The sequence below is a fragment of the Lolium perenne genome, chromosome 6 (genome assembly GCF_019359855.2).
Source record: "Lolium perenne isolate Kyuss_39 chromosome 6, Kyuss_2.0, whole genome shotgun sequence".
In the NCBI taxonomy this organism is placed as follows: domain Eukaryota; kingdom Viridiplantae; phylum Streptophyta; class Magnoliopsida; order Poales; family Poaceae; genus Lolium; species Lolium perenne.
Genome location: NC_067249.2, coordinates 50397568 through 50415026, shown reverse-complemented (window position 1 = coordinate 50415026; position 17459 = coordinate 50397568). Strand labels below are relative to the sequence as shown.

The 17459-nt window shown below is 43.3% G+C and overlaps 2 protein-coding genes across 2 annotated transcripts; both read left to right on the top strand.

The window, feature by feature from the left end:
• The first annotated feature begins 5180 nt into the window (after positions 1–5180).
• LOC127307949 (peptidyl-prolyl cis-trans isomerase FKBP17-1, chloroplastic) lies at positions 5181–7168 on the top strand. The gene is made up of 4 exons (XM_051338710.2): positions 5181–5506; positions 5788–5910; positions 6513–6629; positions 6901–7168. Exons 1-4 carry the CDS (start codon positions 5249–5251, stop codon positions 7024–7026), a joined length of 624 nt encoding a protein of 207 aa, XP_051194670.1. The 5' UTR covers positions 5181–5248; the 3' UTR covers positions 7027–7168.
• A 2210-nt stretch (positions 7169–9378) lies between these two features.
• LOC127307948 (OVARIAN TUMOR DOMAIN-containing deubiquitinating enzyme 11) lies at positions 9379–13396 on the top strand. Its single transcript, XM_051338709.2, has 10 exons — positions 9379–9636; positions 10269–10474; positions 10731–10804; positions 10882–10936; positions 11168–11242; positions 11329–11402; positions 11508–11556; positions 12717–12801; positions 12954–13010; positions 13164–13396. The coding sequence occupies exons 2-10, from the start codon at positions 10313–10315 to the stop codon at positions 13205–13207; spliced, it is 675 nt and encodes a 224-aa protein (XP_051194669.1). The 5' UTR covers positions 9379–9636; positions 10269–10312; the 3' UTR covers positions 13208–13396.
• Positions 13397–17459: the final 4063 nt, after the last annotated feature.

Genomic DNA, 17459 nt, shown 5'->3' with positions numbered 1-17459 from the left:
GTACGACAACTAAACTATAAAGCGGTCTCGAACTACACCATGAGACCGGTGAGAAAGAAACCCTATCAAGAGCAAACCTTAACCTTGCGCATTCCACTTGAGCTTGATGATGACGGTCTTGACCGCAACAAGATGGAACACCTTTCTTGATTGTGCTTGCTTGATGAAGTCATGCGAAATGCTCCCCATACTCCACTATGGGAGAGCTACTTCTTCGGTGCATCTTCACATATCCATGAACACCATATGGATGGCAAGATTCAAGCATATGATCTCTTCGAGTTGGCTCATCTTGAACTTGCACTTCATTTCTTCATTCTTCATCATGTTGATGTCTTGAGATAACTTGAGGGCTCACTTCATCTTCATCTTCAAGACATACTTGACACTTGATATCCTTCATCAATTTCTTCTTATTGCAACCTTGAAGCCAACAAATGGTTCAAGCATTGCCTATGGACAACACCTACAAATATAACTCAATGCAAACATTAGTCCATAGGGATTGTCATTAATTACCAAAACCACACATGGGGGCTCCATGCACTTTCAACACTGGCTACAGCGGGTTTACGTCAGCCCGAACAATTTTATTATCAGCAAAAGACATACATACAAGGAAGCATTACAAGGTTTTAGAAGGAGGGCGAGGAGCAAGGGGGAGGAGGGACTTCAAGGAAGGTCATAGATATTACACTAATTTTTAAAGAAGGGTAGGAGGGGGTAGAGCATCGGTGAGCCCAGAGTCTAAGGGTGTGTTAACCAAGTAGAATGTAATGGAGTGGTTCTGCACTGAGACTCATTCTTGTGTTCGGTTGGACTACTGGAATGGAACCCACCGGTTCCTCAAAAGTGAATATTCGCGCTAGATGCGGAAACACACTGGTTCCACCTCTTCTCCTCACCCCATCTCTCTCACCGCCCACGAAAAAACCCCACCCGAGCCAACCTCCTCATTGTGATTATATCTTTGATGCTATATATTGTTCTACCGCACTAGTTCCACCGAAGGGGTTCTATCTTTGATGCTATATATTGTTCTATTGTGATTATATATGTGCACTGCTAATTGTTGAAAATACAAATGAAATGCTGCTAAAATTTTGATTATATGTTGTTGCAAATAAGAATAACTCACAAACGAGATAATCTCACCTAGCATAGCAAAGAGGTGAGCTGAACCAAATACTAGCCATTTCATTCCAGTTTTTTGGCCTCAATCGAACACAAAACGGAACCGCTTCATTACAATTTTTTTATCCCAACTGAACACAAAAATGGAACCAATCCATTTTAGTAGAATTGAACCATGACATTTCATTCCACTTTGTTCCCGAACCGAACACACCCTAATATCCTAGATGCATCGCGTTTCATGATTCCTATGTTAGACTAGTAGAATGCCCGTGCGTTGCCACGGAACAGAAAATGGTACATTTATTCACTGATTGTGTTAATTCATAAATATGTTAGATACTAATCCAAAATGTTAACCAGTGTTCGCTAGTTATTTTTCAGAAACACGTGCCAACTATGAAGACATATATTCTTACAGTTTATTCCTTTTTTTTTCTTTTTCTCCTCAGCAGTCTTGTCTCCTTAACCATTATCTCCTTGCAAGACAAAATAGAACATATTTATTCTTGTCCCTCATACCCCCAATTTCATTTTCTTTGAGTAGCATTGATATGGTCGCTTTAAAGGTCATCATCTCATATTGCTATCTCTTATGCACGTTTTTCGAAATATTAGTAAATCAATGAAATGCGACTCAGTTTACTATCAAAGCTGATAAATCATTGTATTTCTGATTTGAAAATTTAATGGTTATCATGTAGCACAAGAGATGTTGGCGTACTAAATGTCTTGTTGGCAGGTTGCATGCGTTAAAATGAAAATGTTCTTTTCTCTTTGTTTTGTCTCTGATTATTCGTTGATCGCAACAAAGATAACTATCTCTAACTATCTCTAACTACAAAATATTATATTTGTTGATAGTTTATTCTAAAATTTTGATTAAACTTTACTTGATTTGACTTTTCAAAAAAAAAGCATTACGCTTTGGAATGGAGGTAGTACATAGCTTAACACCGAAAGATAATAATATCAAACTCTGAATTTGAACGCTCCTACTAATTGGTCTCTTCAGGTAGCAGAACAAAACAACCATCGCTTGCTCTGGTTCAAGTCCAATGCATAGCGTCAGTTTTCTATCTGAGTGATAATGTGCTGAATATGTTTGTGTTCGTTCCTGAAGACACTGGCCATTTCTTTCTCTAGAAATCATACAAACTGTTAGCGTGACAAGGGTGCTGAGCTTCTTCTTGTTTGCCGCCTGAACTCTCTCTCTCTCTTGCTGCGACCACCATGGCCTCATGTCCTGATCAGTGATGGGAACGACCGTGTCAGCTTCAGCCTCGACCAAGAAAAGATTGAACTTCAGTTTATATGTTACTGACGGTGCATGCCTTCAATAAATTAGAGCATATTCTTGAACAAACATGTCAGTAGAAAACTTCACTAACTACTAATGTGTACTTGGACAAACATGTCAATAGAAAACTTTGTCGTGGGGTATCTTACACAGCAAGTTGTGCGCGTTCGGCGTCACGGCATGGCGGCGGTAGGGGCGGAGCTGTTTGGAGTGTGAAAAGAAAAATTTAGCATTATTTATGGGATTAATAGGTAAGTGCATCAGGTTAAACTTAAAAAAGTGCATCATGGAGGAACAGTTTCAACTTGTAGCAAAGTTGCAAGGTTAAACATGCATCAGGGAAGAATTTCCTCCAGCTCCGCCCCTGAAGCGGCGGCAACCTTGGGCGGTGGTTGGCAGCATGAGGACCGATGAAGGCGAACGACAACCTAGCTTCTCCAGTTGACTCCACGCCTCATACACCGTTAGTACGTTCGGGCGGCAGACAGCACGACACAATCTGATCCTGGCTCGTGAGATGCATTGCCCAAAGACAGCCGCGTCGGTGAGGTCATCCGCCATGCCCCACCCAATGTTCTTCCAGTCGTGAGTCCAACACAGAGGCCATAGCTTGAATCCCTGCTGCAAGCTATGCACAATACTAATCTTAGAAATGCTTCACAATATGAAAAATAAGCGGTGACATTAAGGCCATGTCAGCGCGGAACGCTTGTATAGAGGCTTGAGTGAAAAACAATTGATCAATTAATCCTAGCGTTCAGGAAAGAGTCCAGCCACTCCAAGGCTTCTCTCAAATATCAGGCGCCTATTTCTCTTAACTGGTAGATCCGTTTTTTGTGGAGTAAGAAATAATCTGAGGAAGCGCTAGACGCAAAACGTTGCGCCGCCTCTCGAAAATAAGCGTCCATCGTCCGGGATCGATCCTACAACTGCCGATTGGCCCGGAGTAAAATCCTAGGGCTCCTAAATAAGCGTCTGCATTGTATGTGCTCTAAGTTCCTTAGGCTGTTTCCTCGCCAAGGAGGGCCCATGGAGGAGAGGATGTACCTCTACCAACCAATTAGAGAAGACGGAGAACAACGACAACGACAATGAAAACGCCTTCCATGGACCTGTCGGAGGTGTCTTGTAGCTACAGACCTTGTCCAGCTCGAGCCCCTCCAATTTCCCTCGTCCTTTTCCCCTGCGATCCCCGACGCAACGAACCTGCACCGGCAACCAAATTATACTTGCTCAGCTCTCGAGGTAATTATGTCACACGGTGCCCACTACCGACTGAATTGTCTGTCTGAATTTCGTGCTGTCACGACCGGTTGGCGAGCTGGAATAGATGCTCAACTACATGGGCGACGACAAATTCCCCACGGAGGACCTCGGCAAGCTGCGCTTCACTTGGAGGCACCACCCATTTTCGTGCCGGGCAAGGCGCACATCAAAGCGGTCCCATGTTGCATCGTGCAACTGGTCCTCCCGCCTGCTGCTGCTCTCGCCGGCACCGGCCGCACCACCCTCCCTAGCGTCCGCGTTCATGTCACCGTCCGAGTCTGGCACCGCCTTCCCGGCTTTCCAGTACAAGAGGTCCGCGAATCCCATGGGACCTCCACGGCTCCACTTGCTCAGCCCTCGAGTCAACTCCGGCCAGTTGGTGTCTCCTTTTTCTCTGGATAGGATAGATCGATTGGTGAGGCCGAGAGATGACGAAGTTGCGGGAGCCATGTTTCCAGAATTTTGGTCGTTTGGAATTAATTTTCTACGCTGACGGATAAGTTGGATGGGTGGGACTAATTTTTTGGATCAGTTTGTTGAGAGTGTTTAACTCTATTTAGCAAATACACTTTGATTAATGAGCTGACGCTGGATCAACATTCCCGTGACGTACTAATCTAAACATTACCAATACTTGTCAAAACGAATCTTTAAAAATAATTGCATGTATAGGAAGAGGATCAAGCTGAATTACACGACAGTACAACAACTCGATCCTCGATCTACTGCCGTCATCGAAGGTGCCCACAACTACTTGCGGCCGGCCACCCATCCTGCCTGTAGATCGATCACCATGCTCCACGTACTACCACTGTTGTGTGTCGAGTGCGGACGGTATTGGCCTCATCATTGCACGACCTTGAATCGGGTCTTCGCCGCTCCAACATGACGACGATGACCATTGACCGAAACACTACCTTCGCTAACCCGGACGTGTCGCGTGCTTGGCGCGCCCATGCGGACGCCGCTCAGCGCTTGTATTAGTATCTTCCATGGGCTGGTGGCGCCATGGCGGTGGAGACTGCTCGGCTTGGTATCGGGGAGTGCGAGGAAGCCTGATTTGATGTAAATCCACCTGCTAGTGACTCTTTGTCGTTCGTCTGAGATAGACGATTCACTGATGAATGAAGTAACCACCAGTTGTCAAGGAGAAGTTCGTTTTCCACCGGGGAACAAGTGCATGGCAATCATAGAAGAACTGCCTACCAAAAAAGGGGCCACCGGGTATTAGGTGTATAGACTCATCTGGTTTGTTACGATCCCAAAATATAGTTGCGATCTGTTAGAAAATGTGTGGGTTGGCTGTGATGCGTTTTGTTAGTTGCGTTTTCTTTGTGACGTGGGGGTATTATTGTCCATCCTGAAAATGTGACACCAGGCATTCACCAGTTTGCTCTTAATAGTAGAGATTTTCTTTTCTCCTTTTCTTGTCATTTTCTTTTAATAAGAAAACAAAAAACGAGGCCCTCGAGGAAAATGGATGGAAAATAGGTGAGAAAAAAATCAAAGCTAAATCCAGAAGCGAACGAAAATATAGCAGCGGCCTTCATGGTCATCGCTGCCGCCGCCCCGGTGGCCGGTGCCGCGCCGCCGCCTCCCAAGAAGACAAAGACCGTGACCCTAGCTGCAGCATCACCACTCACGGCCACAAGAAGGCACCTCTTCCTGGCCGCCGCCGCATCCGTCTTCCCCACGGCGGCCGCCTCCGCCGCCGCCGGTCGATTCACTGAGATCCCCAGCTCCGGCGGCGTCAAGGCCCTGGAGCTCCGGGAGGGTTCCGGCGATGTCCCGGCTGACGGAGACCAGGTGAAGGCAATAGTGGAATTGCGCTTATTACCAGCATCCTTTCTTGCCTGTCCCCATTATCCAACTTTACACCTTGAAAACCAAAAATTGCTCTAGTCTACACACCACTCACCACTCACCACTGTTCATACTAAGCTATCATGATACATAGATGTGCATGGGTTTCTTACAAGTAGCGTAGTAATTGTCCCCGCAAAAAGAATAATGCAAATTTTAGTAGGTACAAAATGAACTAAATGGAGTATATTCTTATGGTTCTTATGTTCCCTGCATGTTTGAAGGTTGCAATTCACTATTATGGGAGGTTGGCTGCGAAGCAAGGATGGCGCTTCGACTCAACTTACGATCACAAAGACGCGACTGGTGATCCTATACCTTTTGTCTTTACCGTCGGATCTGGAAAGGTGAGCTGAGAGTTTCATTGGAATTCTTTGCAAAAATAAGTGAGGGCATCTTAGGGTGCTGATACTACACTACATCATGTTAGTTGAGTTTGATTGGTGAAAGTTTGTGGCCACAACAATATGAGAGTTTTCTGTTTTTGTAGCTAATAATGAGCTTTGCTGTATCCTTTTTGTGAGGAAACTTGCTACATTAATTGCTATTATTATTTTTCTTAAAAACTATTGTACTTTCTTGCAAGCATGCCTAAGTAATGAATTATACACATAGAGTTTCAGTGGCTAAATAGCAAAGAGGAGCGGATTTTTCTTTGCAAAGTTTTGGTATTTAATTAAAATTTTAACTAAATACTGAAACTTTATCAAGAAATACCCCTCTACCAAACATGCCCTAACTGAAAACTAGCTCCAGAATCGTTGAATGCACCTTAAAACAAGTAATGTACTGTTATAGCTCTGGATGTTAGCTAGGAATTATTGATCAATATTGGTCTTGATGGGCTTCTCTCGTTTATGTGATATTCCACTCAGTTCTTGGGATGTCTGTCTAGAATATTTTTCAGGCTGGTAATCTTGCCACGATAATTTAATAAATGATCCTGCAGGTTATACCTGGTATTGAGGCAGCAGTGAAGTCTATGAGAGTCGGTGGTCTTCGTCGTGTGGTCATTCCACCATCACAGGGATACCAAAACACATCACAAGAACCAATTCCTCCTAATGTAACTCTCGTGCTACCTGAATTCCAGAGTTTCACATTTATTATCTTATTTTGCTCATGCTCATTTGGAGATTCTCCAATCTTGGCAATTCCTACTTCCAACTTGTTCCTTTCTATTGCACGGATCATGCATTCAGAGATGTGTTCTCCACTTCTCCTAGAAGGCTATTATTTTATTTAGTGATTTATTAAACCATGCATATAGATGTGTTTAGATTCAGAAAATCCCCACTTGAATCAGGTACTGAATTTGCCTGTTGCTTCATGTGCAGTTCTTTGATCGGCAGAGACTGTTTACTACTATATTCAACCCGACGCGCCTCGCTAATGGCGAGGGTTCCACTCTTGGTATTGTCATCTTCGACATTGAGCTACTCAGCATAAGGCAGCATACCTAACTGTTGTTCTTTGGCTATTGAAATCTTTGGCACTGTACACTTCTGTCTCAAACAAGCTCTGAGCTATATTATGATCATGTTTATGTCCAATTCCTCTGTAAATACAATTTATGAAGAAATGTAAGGTAATGATCTCAATTTATTGATTGTCCGATACACAAAGAAAAACAGCGATGAAAAATAATCGAGTTAACTAATTTGCTTCTCATCAGAATCTCATTTTTTTTGGTCAACTGACTGGCAGTAGTTACTTATAAAGAGCAGAATATTATATCAGAGCTTCTTCAGCAGAACACATGGTACCTGATGATGATGCACTCTTAGCTATAGATTATTAGCAGTGTCCTTTCTCCGAAGCTGCGAGAATCATGATTAAGATGCTGTTTAGTGATACCATGTGAAGCTTAGCACTCTCTGTCTCTGATTATGATTAGTTTGTCCTGTTTTTCTAAAAGAGAAGGGTGGATCATCCATTGCTTTCTCATAGTTAAGCCATGCTTCTTTATATTGCTAAATAGTGGGAGTGGTGTTTTGGAACATGGGAGCATATGCTCCCTATATTTTAAAATGAATCTTACACATATTTTAAGTTTCAAAAAAATTGAAACAAAAAATCCGCACATACATCTTCACGTGCTACATGCTCACATAGTCGTTTCATAAAAAATGAACTTATCATGTGACGTGTGTAAAAAAGACAAAATTCAGTGCTGAAAACAATGCTTTTCACAGGATAAGTTTTCTCTTTTTTACATAGTCCACAAAAAATATTATTTTTTCGTGAAACTTGACGCATACACATATATTATGAAGATGTACATGTAAAAAAATTTGTCAAAATTTTTTCATACTTCAAAATATGTTTTGTTGGTAGAGGGAGCATACGCACCCGGGAGCCGAATTGAATTTCCGCTAAATGGTACTCTTTACGAGGACACTTAACTCTGAAGCATGTTCTTCGAAAGAAACTGTATGGACTTCACTGACAAAAAAGAATATGAAACTGATACCCATTCTGCAAGTGTACTAGTACTATATTTCTGTAACAAGTCATTTCGACTCCGGAAAAATTGGATAGTTCTTTTTACCGGGCGTCTGTTTTTTTTCTTTTTGTGGGTACCCGGCGTCTGTTTTCCTTATAAATTTCATAGCAAAAGTACCAGCAGATCTGGCTCTGTGGTACTTACTATTGAAAACTTTCTGCAAGTTCCAGCATGTATTCTCCATCACATGGAGGGATCACGGAATGCATACATACATAATTACAAATGTGTACACGAGCGTGTGGATGGAAGGATTGCAAGTGCCAAAACTGGAGTATGGACCACGCCACTCATCTACGGTTTGCCTCTGCGTTGGTTGAAAGAAGATTTTATTACAGGTTATACGTATCACACTGACAAACATATTGACACCTTTATATGTGGAACGGAGATATTAGGCGTAATTTGACGGATCAAATTCATATTTTCTCCAACAAATAGTCAATAATAACACTAGTTGATTCACATCCGAAATCACTTTCATATGATTGTGATTTTGTAACCATCGAGTAAATATTGCACTGTATCACATTTACTGTCAAAGCTCAAACACAGACCGTCAAAACACGCCTTATATTTTGGAATTGAGTAAGTTCCAATCGTGAATCTCACATCATACCTTGTTTTTATCCCTCAAAGCACATATGTAGGCTGTTTCAAAATCCTCGTTAACCGTTTTCTTCTAACCCTTACTATTAGAGAATTTTAACATCAATTATATCACAGGATTAGTTAGTAAGTGCTATTTTTGTTTATGCATTTTAGCTTTATATTTTCACACAAAATAATTGGCCGATGTCATATAGAGACCACAATAATATATGTATTATTTATCGCTGAAACGAGTAAAATGTGTTAGATACATGGCAATCAGTGGCACTTAATATGGATTGAACGAAGTAACATAACATGCATCGTGCCACGATGTCAATCTGATACTTCTTTCACTAATGTGACACATTTTAAATAGTTTATAATGTGGACTAAATACGGACCAAAACGAGTGGGTTTACACACTAAAACACATTTAGATATATTATTTAAAAATAAAAGCTAAAAGGTCTGAATGGAGGGAGTATCTGTTGCGTCTATGAATTATCTTTTTAATGGGGGACGACATTTTTCTAGCAAGTCACCTGAGAAGACTTTGTCAAATTCGAAGTTTTAAGTCTGTAGTTGTAGTGATAAGTATACTGTATATTTGTACATTTTGTGATGTATAAGTGCAATCTCGGTGTTTCCAACATCCAGATTGAAAAATTATCTGAACAAATGCTTTGGCATTCACGAAAATGAATGACAAAACTACCCTCCAGCTCGAGCACTTGCTGTTCTCTTCTTCCTTCCTTCCTCTCCCGGCGGTTGGCTTCGCTCCCTGTTCGTCTCAATTCCCCGCTCCACCATCCTCCAGCTCGCTCCGGCGAGCACGCTTCCGCGCCTCCTACCGCAGAAGCACGCCACCCGGAACGAATTCCCCTACTAAAGCCCTCGCCTTTCTCCCTCCTCCGCTCCACTGGACCGGCGCCGAGTCGAGATCCACCCGGGGCCGGACTCATTTCTGCCGTCGGTAAGGAACCCTAACCTACCTGGATTGTCCTTGGAGGTATCTTCTGGTACTTTCTTTGATGCAAGCAACCTGTAATCAAAATATTTTCTCCCTGGGATGGATGCTCCAGTTCGTCCGTTCTGTTGCGATTTTCGGTTGCTCCGTGGAGTAATAGTGGCAGCTTATTTTTCCAAATGAATTTGGGGGTTCAGCTGAACTCGCATGCCCCGACGCTTAGGTCTGCCACTGTTAGCGCTGCACAGGCTCCGAGTAGTACATAGTGGAGAGCTAGTAGTAGATTTCAGTTCAGGAAAAGTGGTAGCATCACAGATTGTGGTGTGAGCACCTACTCTACTATATCGGTTATCAGTTTGGCGAGGATTTCCTGCATTTGAAAATGAATTACTGCGTGTTAACTGTTCAGTATGCCAGCTCTCTGTTCTTCGTGAAATGGGCACCTTCAAACTCTGTGTATGCTTCAGTAATGATATCTAGATGGCTGATGTGCAGCCCTAGAATCGAAGCCATTAAACCTTATGTACTGACCAAGAACTTGTTTTATGATTGTGCTTGTTGTCCATGTGATATGTCGATGCATGCTTTGAAGTGTTAAAATTGTTTGATCACCAAACTCTGTTTTCCTTTCTTTGCAGTCTACAGTGAACCCCTACCTTCTCAATGCTCTTTCTGAGATAGCATGTCTGAACCACAGGATCATGTTAGTAAAAGCTCCTGCTCAAGTATTAGCACCAGTACTCAGGGGAGCGATGACGACGGCACCGTTGGTGCCCTTTTAACTGAGGCAAAGAGCAATGGGCGCAGTCTTGGAAAGCGTCTGTCTCACTTAGATTCGCTCCCGGTACTAATTCTATCAGTTATTGAATATGTGTTTTTTCATTGTTTTGCTGCCCTCTGATCCTTTTAAATCTGCCATATCTCTGTTGACTTGTTTGGCATGAAATGAAACTTGAATAAAAATTTGTAACAATGGACGGTCTAGTGTAGAGCAGTATTATACATTTTCATTATTGAATCTAAATCACTATCCTCCAAGTTCCTTACGTTTCTAATACCCCCCCTTCCTATCTAGTTACTGATGCCGTCCTTATTTGCAGCACACTCCTCGAGTCAATGGGAAAATTCCCGATTTTAATAATGCGACAATAGACCATGAATCATTATTGGAAAGGTAAATGTTGCATTTTGTTATTGCTTTCCCCCTCTGTTTTATATTAGATTCATTTAACTCACACTTCTTTTTGAAAGATTGGGCACTTACGGCTTAGCTGAATATCAGATAGAAGGAGATGGTAATTGCCAGGTTAGTTTATTACATGCTTGACAGATTATATTGTGTTTATAAAGCCAAATATTAAGAGGATTTTTTTTCTGCTACATTCCTTGAATCCATCCTACATTTAGTTACTGTTAATTTTCGGTATCTTCTTCCCATAAGTATCTTATAATATATTTTTACAGCTCATCTTCCAGGTGGACTTTTTTTTACTGTACCTTCAATGTTTCTTACTTTTCTTACGTGTTTTATCTACAGTTTCGAGCTCTGGCAGATCAGATATTCCGCAATCCTGACTATCACAGACATGTGAGGAAGTCAGTAGTCAAGCAGGTTAATCACCATTTTCATCTCTTTGTCTATAACTATCTATCTTTCATGATATGTGGTTATGCTGAAACAACATATCTATGTTTTAGCTAAAGGAATTCAGGAAACACTATGAAGGCTATGTACCATTGGACTACAAGGTTTACTTGAAGAAAATGAAAAGGTCATGTGCTTCCAGTCCATAGCAGATTTGAGAGTCTAATCACGTTTAAAGTTCTGCTTGTTGCTCATCTCCTTATTCGTAGCTATATTGTTTTTGATTCTGTAGATCTGGGGAATGGGGAGATCATGTTACCTTACAAGCAGCTGCAGACCGGGTACCATAACACTTCTAAGATGGCTGGTTATTTTTATACGAGTACTTGTGGCATATAGTACTTGTAGATTGAGTCAGATATTTTTATGTTTCTAATAAAATGCCTTTTAAAAATATGAAGCTAGTAATATATTGTTTACTTACTTTGGTAGTAATAACTATGTATTCATTGCTTTAATAAGATTGTTGCAGCTGCATCTTGTACCACTCACTCTCTCAATCTCTCTTGTTTCTCTCTCAAAAAACAAAACACACACACTTGTGTCTCACAAGCACACGCGCCAAGGAAGAAACACACACGAACACACACACAAACTTCACCAAGGAGAAAACTAGCTTTGCCTTTCTCTCCCGGTCACATGCACTACATTTTTCTCTTCTTATTCATTACACACAAACATGGTTACAACTTAAATAGGCTAGCACACATGTAACCAGCCGCACACACAGCCACTAGCTCCACTAAACTCTCCATTTACTAACCACTAGCTAACACACCGGCCACTAACTTGACTTGGCCAAAATACTTGGCTGGCCACTCGCATGATCCTAAATGCATGAGAAACTAAACACTTGTGTGCTTGACTGAATCACTGGATCCTTACTCCTCGGCAACTACCTATGACTCAACCACATGCAAACACTCCTATATGAGTCCAGCTCCATGCTAGAACTACTACTCTCGGTCATGCACCCCCTAATTCATGAAGCTATTCACTGGCACATGCAACACTCACACAGTATCACTAACTCTCAAGTATCCACTAATTCTCTTCTAACAAAATGACAAGGTTAATATCTAACAAAGATTGTTTTTTGTTATTATAGTTGGTTTGGTAGACTACCAAATGTGTGTTTTATCCCTATATATGATCTTCGTGCATCTAAATTGGCAAGCAACATCATGTTTTTCATACTCAGTTGCTTATCTTTTTAAGATGACCACGCATGCTATCATTCACCCTTTAATGCTTCTTACACTTCATTTTGGAGTTACATCTTCTGTTAATGAGATGCACTTTTATATTGTTTAGATAATATGGCCCACTTCAATATATGAATGCCACAGAAGTCCAAGCTACCAGTACCCAATTGTTTCAATACTAAGAGGCATCGTGTATCAGTTTTAGTTTATCTGATACCTTTTTATTGTTAAATCAGTTTGGTGCCAAAATTTGCCTGCTGACGTCGTTTAGAGACACATGCCTAATCGAGATAGTCCCCAGGGATGTTGCTCCTACAAGAGGTTAGAGCTGAGAACTTGCTTTTCCCAAAGCTGGCTTATTCTGTTCCATGTCGGACTTACAATGTCCTATTAATTATGAACTACTCTGTTACTGTGGCAACCCTTTGTTGTAGTAAATTAGGTACTTATCATACCCTTGTTCCCTCTTGCAGAGCTTTGGCTAAGTTTCTGGTGCGAAGTACACTACAATTCCTTATATGCAAATGAAGGTGAGCAGTATTTTTGCTCGTTGATACCAGCCGCTTGTAACAACATCATTTGTGTGCTTACATTTGAAAATTTCGAATGGAGTATGTATGTCATCGTTTAGTAGGCCCAGTTGACATGAGCTTGCACTCATCATATAATATATTCTTTGGCAGATCTTCCGACGCGGAAGTCTAAAAAGAAGCACTGGCTGTTCTAGGTAGGGTTCGTTGGTTCTTAGTCCAGCAGCATATGTATTCATTGTATGTAACCTTATTTCATTCTGCTGATGCTGTAAGTTGTAATATGGCCCTGGGGAGAAAATAGACTCGTGTAAACCTATGTACAGTGAAATGCTGAAAATGTTCTATTTGTTTGCAAGGAAGACGAGACAGAGAAACTAGATGTACACAGTGCAGTTGCCTTAGTTGAGCAGGAGCTGGGAGGTTGAAAATCCACCAGTAGTGTATTCTCCGTAACATATTTTGTTCCTTCTTTCTCAGTGGAAGTGATGGATAATCCTTTTTATGAAATCTCTTCTGCTGTGAGTGTGTAAGGAAATAATGTTTGTGAAATGGTCTATAGGGGTACAAGCAAATAAATAAATAGTAACTTAGAGCGTCAAAATAATGCCTTTGTCTATAACAAAGGTGTCAAAAACCTAATTTATATCCGTGTACAGAACTCCCAAGATTCGATTCTATCTAGACCCTTCTCTCTGTTTTCACCTTCGACTTTGTTGTTGAAGAGTTAATTGTAAGAATTAGTGATCGGCTTTCCGAGGGAGTTTCTCGAGTTACCCAAACAACTGGTTTTGACTGATATCTGACATCGCACTCTGATTGCATAAATTAGTTGTAGTTGTCCTTATTATCAGAAACGTTTTCCAGATCGATCAATGATATACGCAAACGCAATATAGTGTTACCTACCACGTAATAATATGTGCCCGAGATACCATCATGAGAGATAGCACCACTATTTATTTCGCAAGTATCAACAATCACCATGAGTACTCTCCCTTGCGCCTTGTTGCTTGTTAGTTTGCCTAGCCACCCGCAAACTTTGCTTGAACGAGGAGAATGAGTGAGTAGGGTGTAGAAGGAAAATATAACGCACAACTACCAATACAACAACAAAAAAATGGAGGACACAGAGCTAGCGAAGTATAGTTAATCTGCTATGTGAATAGGAGACGTTGGGGAAGAAATACATTTTGCTGCTCAGAGCTAGGCATCACTTTGATGGTTTCATCGCAACTGAACTGGGAGGTAGCTTTTGTCAACGTCACCGCTCATCCTTTGCTAGGGGACGCAATGACTCGCAGTTCTGGATCTCGTCAGCAATGACTTGGTGGTCGTGGTGGTGGTGCCATCTACGACTAGATGAAAGTAAGAAGCGGGTGTTGCCCACTCCATGGTTCGTGCCAGAGGGAAGCGTGATGGCATACTTGACAAGCATAGGTTCGACTAGTTCGGGTGAGGACTGAGGAGATGTGGGAAGAAGAGAGATTGATTTGAGGTACAAGCTTAACCGGGAACAAGGCTTGCAAACAACACTTGATTAGAACCATAATAAGATAACTATATTTTAAGTATGTCGGAAAATCCATACTAATTTAGTATCATTTTCATTATATAATTTGAGATGCTTGCTGAACCTGAATTAGATTTTTCCAGTAGTGTTTTGGAAAACAAGACATATTTGCAAACGTTAAACTGATCCAAGGGTTCTCGTCGATTGAAATCCAGGAAGATAACACGATTGGTCGCACTTTGATTGCAGACATTGGTTGTGTTGTCCTTGTCATCTGAAGCGTTTTCAAAACCGATCAATTATATACCTACCAAGCAATAATACGTGTGTGGGATACTATCATCAGAGTTCACATATTTGACTAGTATATCAAGAGCCACAACCAGTCTCGATTGCACCTTGTGTTACTAGTTGGTTTTCCAAATCCTCAAAGCAACACACAAACATATTTTTGAACGAGGAGTAAGGTGTAGAAGGGGTAAAAAATAACGCCCAGGCACCAGTACAACATTAGAAAAATGAAGGATATATAAACTAGTGAAGTATGGTAATCATACGTCTTCTCTAGGAATAGGAGACATTAGGGAAGAAATAACATTTCGTGCACGGGACTAGGCAACAACGACGTTTGCTGAGTTTCACATGGAAGATAGTGGAGTGCTGATGGGTTACTCTGAGGCTCTCTAGGACTCTAGGTCCAGATAGAACAGCTGAGGCACACCAACTAGCCAGCAGTCCTTGGCTCGTATGTGGGAGCAAAAGATGGGCTCGTTTGATTAATCAGAAGATTCTAGTGTTGGGGCTTAACTAGTTCTTCTCAAATCATTTCTTAACCTGTTCCGGAAAGAATGACCGAATCAGCTGTTTGCACTGGAGCTGCCCCGTCCTAAGCGCTATCGATGTAACCTTTACAAGTGGCCCTAGATCTTGTTGAGAATTTACAGTTCTGACTTGGCGACTCGTCTCTCTCCCTCGCGTCGCCCCTCCAGGCGACCGGGGGGGAAACCCTAGACCGCGCCGCCGCCGTCTCCCCCCTCCCTCTCCTCTCCCCTCGTCGCCCCCGGAGGCAGCCGCCGGCAAGGCCATGCGACGCCGGTGATGGGGGTGGCGGGGATCTCTCTCCTCCGGCCCCCCGTGCGATGCTGTAGGGAGGAAGACGGCAGCGCGGGGGTGGCCTCCGCCCGCTGGTGAGGTCGGCCCAATTCCCTCCGTCCCCCTTTCCGGCGCGGCCTCACCGGTGCTGGGAAGTGGTGGCCGGGGGATTGGTGCCCTCTGACGACCGGGTTGGGGCCAGGATTCCAGGGCGGCGGCCTTGGGCGCAGGGTGGGGCACCGCCGGCCTGGCGGCGGGCGGCGGCTGCCGATGCTGTGGTCGGCTCTCTTCGGCCGCGCGGGCGGTGAAGGGGCGGCGGGTGTGGGCATGGTTCAGAGGTCGCCCCGTTGGGCCTCTGGTATCAGATCTGAAGACGGAGGTTCCTCCCTGCGGTGCTCGTCGCAACTCCCCGGTCCCGGACTCCTCCGGTGGCTGGGGGTGTGGTTGGTTGTGGGCTCTGGACCGGGGGAAACCCTTGGCCGACGGTGGCGGCTGCGACGTCGACGACGCGGACGGCGCCGTTCTCCTTCTTGAAGGCGACATCGAGGTGATATCCCCTCCCTCCCTGCCCTATCTATCTCGGGTGAAAGCCTAAAGCTTTGGTTTGGACGGTGGCGGCGCCCGGGTGGTGCCGTTCCCTCGTTGGAGGTGCCGTTTTGAGATAGTGGGTTTGGGTGGATGAGCTCGGTGGTGGTTGGTTTGCATCGTCTTCGCTTACTCCTGGCAGCTTGGTCCGGTTTGGTGGTTTGTGCTGCGGTGGCGATGTTGTTCGTGGGTGGCGGCGCGGTGAGGCGAGGCCAGTGCTCGGAGTCTTTCTCCCCGGCGGTAACTTCCAATTTCCATGCGTGCTCAGGGAGAGCGATCTACCTCCGACAGGTACGGTGCCCTCCGATCCGGGGCGAGAAAGCAGGGAGCTTTCTTTGGAGGTCGAAACGGATGGTGCCTGGGCTTTGCTTGGCCTCTGGAGGTTGACGATGGTGCGAGTCCCTCAATGGCGGCCTTCTTCACCAGCTTCGACGCCTCTCTAGTTAGATCGCTAGACTGGACAATGGTCTCGGAGCTCTAGCTGTTTTCCATTCTTTTTATTGTTTTGCTTGTAGCTCTCGGTTCCTGTTAGCTGGTTTCTCAGCATCTTGTATCATCTTGCCGGCAACGGCCTTATTAATTTAAGGCAGGGCTTCGGCCTACTGTTTAAAACAAGTGGCCCTAGCGATGCAACCTTTGAAAGTGGGACAGGTGAGGTGGTTTCGCTCACTCTCCTCTCAAACTCCATTACCTACTCCTCTTATAATAAACATAATCATGATTCAAATCAAAATAAATTGTACATAAAAAAGATACGTGTCGATGATATGAATCCATTCCAATAACTGGTATCGAGTTTTGTCAGCCATAAATAGTAAATTTCATATTTCAAGTTTTGAGAAAATTTCGGCAAATTTGCCGCACCCACTTAACCGTTTGAAATTTCCTTTGAGAAGTAGGTTCGCCTCACTATTCTGCACAATTCCTGTGTTGTATGTTTTTCGTTTCGGTGAACTCAGAAGCATAGATAAATGACTCGCTAGTATAGTGTAACTCGTGCACATGCATGAGTTCATTTTTGCTCAATCTCTCACTTGCCTTCTTGATCACCTTGTTCATCGGTCCACAATCGGCATGGTGATATTTCTGCACACCGACATGGTAAGATTCGTGAAAGACGACGTGGTGAATGGCAATATCTTGTGCCCGGCTTCATGAATGGCGACGTGGCGATAGTTTGTGCATGGCTTTGTGAACGGTGATGTGGTGAATGTCGCCATCTTGCCCACCTTCGTGAAAGGCGCCATCTTGCCCGACTT

Excerpts from the sequence above, each read along its gene's own strand:
- LOC127307949 (XM_051338710.2), top strand. The coding sequence starts at position 5,249 with ATGGTCATCGCTGCCGCCGCCCCGGTGGCCGGTGCCGCGCCGCCGCCT. Across the intron at positions 5,507-5,787 it reads TCCCGGCTGACGGAGACCAG|GTTGCAATTCACTATTATGG; the intron begins GTGAAGGCAATA and ends GCATGTTTGAAG. Across the intron at positions 5,911-6,512 it reads TTACCGTCGGATCTGGAAAG|GTTATACCTGGTATTGAGGC; the intron begins GTGAGCTGAGAG and ends ATGATCCTGCAG.
- LOC127307948 (XM_051338709.2), top strand. The coding sequence starts at position 10,313 with ATGTCTGAACCACAGGATCATGTTAGTAAAAGCTCCTGCTCAAGTATT. Across the intron at positions 10,475-10,730 it reads CTCACTTAGATTCGCTCCCG|CACACTCCTCGAGTCAATGG; the intron begins GTACTAATTCTA and ends CCTTATTTGCAG. Across the intron at positions 10,937-11,167 it reads AAGGAGATGGTAATTGCCAG|TTTCGAGCTCTGGCAGATCA; the intron begins GTTAGTTTATTA and ends TTTTATCTACAG.